Source organism: Anneissia japonica, unplaced genomic scaffold, assembly GCF_011630105.1.
Source record: "Anneissia japonica isolate Jap-2015-1 unplaced genomic scaffold, ASM1163010v1 scaffold1430_len515961_cov162, whole genome shotgun sequence".
In the NCBI taxonomy this organism is placed as follows: Eukaryota; Metazoa; Echinodermata; class Crinoidea; order Comatulida; family Comatulidae; genus Anneissia; species Anneissia japonica.
In genome coordinates, this window is record NW_022693412.1 from 445991 (window position 1) to 452572 (window position 6582).

General features: G+C 31.7%; 1 protein-coding gene across 1 annotated transcript in view; it reads left to right on the forward strand.

Moving 5' to 3' along the window:
* Nucleotides 1-6582, forward strand: part of LOC117100719 (vesicle-fusing ATPase-like) — a gene marked incomplete at both ends in the record, with an annotated part of 42174 nt that overhangs the window by 3543 nt on the left and 32049 nt on the right. The window contains 7 exon segments of the mRNA XM_033240511.1: nucleotides 1511-1598; nucleotides 2272-2329; nucleotides 2776-2917; nucleotides 4218-4290; nucleotides 4545-4656; nucleotides 5113-5270; nucleotides 5551-5625. Coding sequence (XP_033096402.1) covers nucleotides 1511-1598; nucleotides 2272-2329; nucleotides 2776-2917; nucleotides 4218-4290; nucleotides 4545-4656; nucleotides 5113-5270; nucleotides 5551-5625 — 706 coding nt within the window.

A 6582-nucleotide genomic window follows, 5' to 3' on the forward strand; every position in this document is an offset into this window, starting at 1 on the left:
TTTTGCATTATACTTTATCATTTCAGGTTAATGAACTGAAAAATATGGCAAAAAAATGGAAGACATGGGAAGGCTACATTTATAATGTATCTCCAGTTAAAAAAACCAAACAAAAATCAGGAATTCAAAGTGCAATTACCAAGCACTGCAGAAAATTTTCAGAAAACTGTTTTTCTGCTTCAAATCACACTGAATTCCAGAACTACTGAAAACCAAAATCCAGTGAAGTTGAGCGATTTTGGTACCAAAGCCAGGTATTCTTATAAACTCAAAAGTTAAAGTGAAGCAGTTGGAGATACCATTCCACATTTAGGAATTTATCAACCCAAAACATTTCTTTGCTTTCAAGTGTAAGCAACGCTCAACTCGTAACCATAAAAGCAAAGGTTATACAGCTTTAAGGAACCAAGAAGTTCAACACAAGAAATGGGCAAAAATATTGTGGAATGTATGCTGATTGATCCATCATGTTCAGTACAGACAACTATTTGGGAAAATTTTATTCACAAAATTAAACACCCAGACTGCAGGCAAAAAATGTTTGAAATGTTCAATAAGATGTCAATTTGCAAGTGATAAAAAGTTTTTAAAAATATGTTTTCTGTAATAATGCGATTTATAATTAAAATAAAAGCCTTTATTGCTATCTTGATACAAAATCGTGGATTCAGATTATATAGATTTTAATTACCCTAAATGCTCGAAAAAGCGCCCCTCTCGAATAAGCATCGTGGCTCTTAAGAGTATATTATTACCTTGTGTGTAATTAAACAATTTGGGTTTTAAATGCAATGTATACAGTGTTAAGATGAATAAGTAACACAATGAATACACAAGTATTTCTTTTTTTGTATTAAAGTGTTTATTTACTATGACATTGGACCTATGATAGGCCTACTGTATTACAGGAATGTGAGATATGTAACATGGGAATGGGCATAAAAGCGCCACACTAGTATTTATTTTTATTAGCGCCACTCTTGAATAAGCACCGCACTGAAGCCTCCAAATGTTATAAGCACCACATTGCTTATTCAAGCTTGTACAGAATAAAGACATTTTTTTATTCCTGAATAAAAAGAAGTGTTAACAAATTGTATTTGTATATTTTATTTTTTATTTGACATTTATTATTTAGTTGAAAACTATATACATGACTTTCCTCATATTTACTGTCATTAATGTTAATATTTTTAATAATTAAAATTGATTTATTTTAAAAAACAAATGAAAATGTTTCTTTCACACCCTGAAGCAAACTTAGCATCTCCTTATTCGGTTGAACTTAATACAACACTAACAAATGGAATACATTAAAACATACCATACAAACAGAAAAAAAAAAACAAAACCAAAAAAAGGCAATTCAGTAGCCACATGTATCTTTTTTGGCATTTCTGCAATAGGATGTCTATTCTAAAAACAAGAGATTTGCAGTTTTTAAATAAATAACATACATAATACCTGATAATACTTAATGTAAATTAAAATGATGTTTATTTTATTTTAGTGCAAGTAGTGAAGCTTATGATTCAGATAAGATGGCCCAGGAATTCTGTAATCAGTTTGTCAGGAGGGCTTTCAGCGTAGACCAACAGGTAGGTTGCATACTGTCACAAATCAATCTCTTCTAAAGCCTCATTTTGAGATTCAGTTTACACATTATTTATTACATACCGGTAATGGGTTATATTACCCGTTATGTTATGGGTTATATTGCAATTGTTGTCCATTTTGAGAGTGGTTAGATGTAATAATAATTATACGTTCTAACTGTTCAATCCACTAATAGCTGCTAAATATATCAATTAAAAGGTTACACAGTGTGGGAATTGGAATTTGGTGTGAGAGTAACCAAGTTTGAAACCTGCCAATGTTGTTCTTGCTGTTTTCCCTTCGTACTATGGAATTATAAGCTCCATCAGACAACGCCATAGTACCAACCTGAGAGATTTGAAATGTGTGACTATACACCAGTCGGCTGGGGGGACGGGGGTCCTGGGCCATGGGCGTAGACCCAGTGGAAGTCCGGGTTTCAGTCACATATTATTCATTCCATGTATCATGGTACACCAAATAAATTACATGTTCTAAGAAGTCACTTGTATTGTCTCCTGTATTACATTGTCAACAACATAACATCAGTTTTGCTTTTACAGCATGTTATTCGTATTTGACTAACACTTTTTTTTATTTTAGATCTAATTTAAATACCAGTTTGTTTGAATACATCTTCTAAATATTTTATTAATTTCTCACTTTTTCCTCTAGATGGTATTCAAAATGCCTGAGAAGAAATTACTGAGCTTGTTGGTGAAAGAAATCAGTGGTATGTATGATCAGTGAGTGCATGCTTCACCGCAGACCTGGTAGAAATCATATTGACTAATTTACGGCAAATTCGTTGGTGTAAGAGAATCATCTTTTAAAAAGAGATTCATAAACTGCCCTCTTAATTCGAACTAATATAAGGAATTTTAATCAAATTATAATACTACTAGTTAACTTAAGGGATTGTCTAAACAATTAATGCAAGCGAATTAAAATTAAGGGGTTTTCAAATAATTTGCATATATAATTAAATCATTAGAAATGGGAACGTTATTTTTGTTCTGTGTAATTATGAAAGTATTGGATTACAGGATAGGTTTTCAAGGAGTGCAGTATTTCTAAGGTACCGTATCCTTTCAATATCATCTACTATATGAGTTGAAATGAACCAGCAAATAATTTAGTTTTTTAATTTAATATAAAGAATCTTTGTATTTTTTACAGGAGCTGACCCTTCCATATTAAGAGGTCATAGTGGGTCAGGTAAATCAGCAACACTCACAATTGGTGAATTGCTGAGCAACAGTCAGATTATATTTGAAAAAGCAGAAAACTCGGCGCTTAATTTAACTGGAAAGTCAAAAGTGTAAGTGTGTCATGCTAGTAGCCCCTATAATTATATTCAGCATTAAAAAAATGAGTAATCCTAAATACAGTAGTTGCAGGTGGATAGTTAGATCAATATTTATATGACTTGTATTAGCGTCACATGCTAAACAATGGTTCATCCAAGATTTAAAATACTTTCTTATTAAAAATAAAGTAGAGTAGTAGCAGTAGTAATAATAAGGTAGTGTAATAATGATATTGACAACAAAGATGATAATGGTACACCATTATCATCTTCAAGCCTGAGCAAACCCACTTGCCTGATGCCTGGGACAAGTGCTTTTTACGGTCGGACAACAAGAATTTTAGGGACCACTTGTCCGTGGACAAGCACTTATAGAATAGGCTACTTCACCATGTAATGCGTAATGCTTTCACAGTACTTATAAAAGTCTGACTCTTGACAATGCGCAGCATATTTTAGTAACAAAAAGAGAGATCAAACAAAAAACCGACTATGCCATGGTTACGCACAGCACAGTGTTATTTTCTGCAGTAAAGATTGAAAATTAATTCTTAAATCGTTAAATGTTAGCCAGATCTGTTGTATGTTTACACATTAGACCTACAGCAGACCTACATATTTTCCCTCAATATCGTACCTGTAAGCCATCAGCCGCCGGGCCTGTGGCACATAATAATAATAATAATAAAAGATGGATTTATATAGCGCAAATAAAACGAGGTCTCTATGCGTTAGACAATATTGAAGTCAAGAACACAAAGAAAAAAGCCGGAAAATAAACCCCCAAAAAACAAAACAATAAACACCAAGCTAGCACCCAAACCGAAGTATGGGATTACTCCATCACCGCCAACCGGAGATCTGTGTTTATGTACTCCGGTTAGCATTGGTTAAGTCTTGATCTTTTCGGGGATCAGGTGCCTCCTAACCTGGAACAAACAACACTAGCTAGCAAGGTGAAACAGGTCAGCATGGGTTGATTTCAGGGCTGTAGGCTGAATCTAAAAACTGCCGACGTTAAAACCGGCGTCAGTTTTATGGCGTCGGCGATTTTCTTTCTTTTTTGCTGACATACTTTTTTCTTAATTTTGAGGGCTGTCTGGTGTATTATATTTAATTGAACATTGTTATTATCATGAACTTAATTTATTGATATTGACTTTTTGTTATGTTTAGTATTATTTATGAAATTTTTAAAACTAAATTTGTATGTAACTTGGTAAATTTGGGAGAAGCCTTTCAATATATTAATTGCATCATTTGAATTATTTGGACTAACTTTTTAATTTTGTTACTTGTATTACTATTTCAGGAAATCAGGAGCCCAATCCATCATCAACCCTGATTGGGATTTTAAACAAATGGGTATTGGTGGTCTGGATAAGGTAAGCTACACATTCATCATCTGGGATGAGGCTGAAGTTTTCCTAAATTCTACTGCCAAGAATATTCTCCATCTTACTGCCTCAAAAAATAGTATTCTGTGTCACTGGATGTGTTCTGTAGACAGTCATGGAGATGAAGCCAATTTAATTTAATTCTGTATGTATCAATAATAAAAATTATCATTCAAAATTATATTCTAAAAATGAGATTTTAAAAATTTAAATCAATTTAACACAATTTCATTTCATTGTAGGAATTCTCCAATATTTTTAGGAGAGCCTTTGCGTCTCGTGTTTTCCCTCCGGAGTTTGTGGAGCAGATTGGTGCCAAGCATGTGAGAGGAATACTACTATATGGACCACCAGGTGATGGCAAAACCTATTTTTTGTGTTGTTGAACAGAAAAAGTGCAAATTTGTAGATAAGTTGCGAGTGCACTCTGTCATTTTCAGCCTGTTTATCTAACATAAGTGTGTTGTATATGTGTAGTAAATAAACATGCTATAAACAAGTAAAACATTTTTACGACTCATATATTGCATTACAGAGTAAAAGGTTTGGTAGGTACTGTAGGTGCACTACTTTGAAGAAGACAATATGTTAACATCAAGCTAATTATTCCAAACTTCAACCCAATATTTATATTTTAATCACAGAAATTACAAAGCAATACTCTATTTGATAAATAATGTAAACATACTTTTTTTTTCCTGGTTAATAATAATAATAATAATAATAATAATAATAATAATAATAATAATAAAAAAACAAATTAAATGCTACACATCACACATTTAACAATTGCATTTCTCCTCTGTTAAGGTACTGGTAAAACGTTGATGGCTAGGACCATTGGTAAAATGTTAAATGCCCGTGAACCACAAATTGTCAATGGACCTGAGGTTCTCAATAAATTTGTTGGTGAATCAGAGGCAAATATTAGAAAGCTATTTCAGGCAGCTGAAGAGGAACAAAAGAGGGTTAGTTTAAAACATTTTAATTCCTTAGTCACACTGTAACATTTCTTATTCAATGAAAATCACACTAGATATAAAAACATTAACAAATTGTTTGATTGCCCAATCCCTTTAGGTATAGTTATCAGGTGACCACCATAGCCAATTATCATCTTTGATGCAAAAATCTGGCCTTAAATATTTTTTATCATAGGAAATATTGACTACTATATTAAAATGAATGTATGATTAGTATAATCTTAATATTATTATGTATATTTGTATTTTGATTTTTATTCCTTAGTGTGGTATAAACAGTGGTCTTCATATTATCATATTAGATGAGATTGATGCCATTTGCAAGCAGAGAGGCAGTATGGTAAGTGACCATCACAGCTAATTAGTATTTGTTCTGAACACACTTTTTTGGATCACTGAAACTCTATAATTTGTGTAGACCTATTTCTATATGTTGTTATCGACATGTTACGTTTTTTCCCATTGTTTTTGGCTAAACCACTTCAACAGTGGTTATGAGTCACTGTAGTTTTTCTATGTAATTTTGTTTGTTTGTTTGTTTATATTTCATGCTCACAACATAACATTACATTATTTTAATTAGAGTACAGAAAAAAAATTACAAAGCAAAACTTTTCAAAACAGCTTTTTGAGGAAAACATCAAAGAGTTGATAAGATAAGATAAGATAAACTTTATTGTCCAAATAAAAAAGTTCCATTTGGCGTAAAAAGCACTATTAGAAAAAAAAAATAAAAAAAAATCCACAAAACATGAATTGAAGAAAAGAAATACACATTTAAATGCATCAGAAAAAAAAAGAGCAGGTCAGATGGAGCATAGGATAACCCATTAAACCCGAAGGTTTGTTTCCAAAGGGGTCCAGAAATTAAAAAAATAATAATATTCATTATACAATTTAAAACTGTAGGCCTATTCATTGTACAGTAATTCATATTTCCAGTATAAGTATAAGCTCCAGTATTTTGTTTATTAATAGACTACAAAAAGCATTTTTTACTGTATTTTTATTCATATTTCATCAAAATATCCTTTATCCACAAAATAGAATTTCGTCAAATAAAATTTAGAATGATGCACGTGCACAAATTTCGTCCTTTATCCACAAAATAAAACATTTTTTTAAATAATTTTATTTTTATGTCTGTTGTCTGTTCATGTTATCTTTTCATACAAGATCAGGTGTAAAAATAACACATTAGCGAGGGTGATGAAAGTGTGTTATTTACAAGAGTTGGAAAAAGAAATCTAGAGTAAATTTGTCAATCATTAGTCAATAAAAATTCTTTAGGAATATC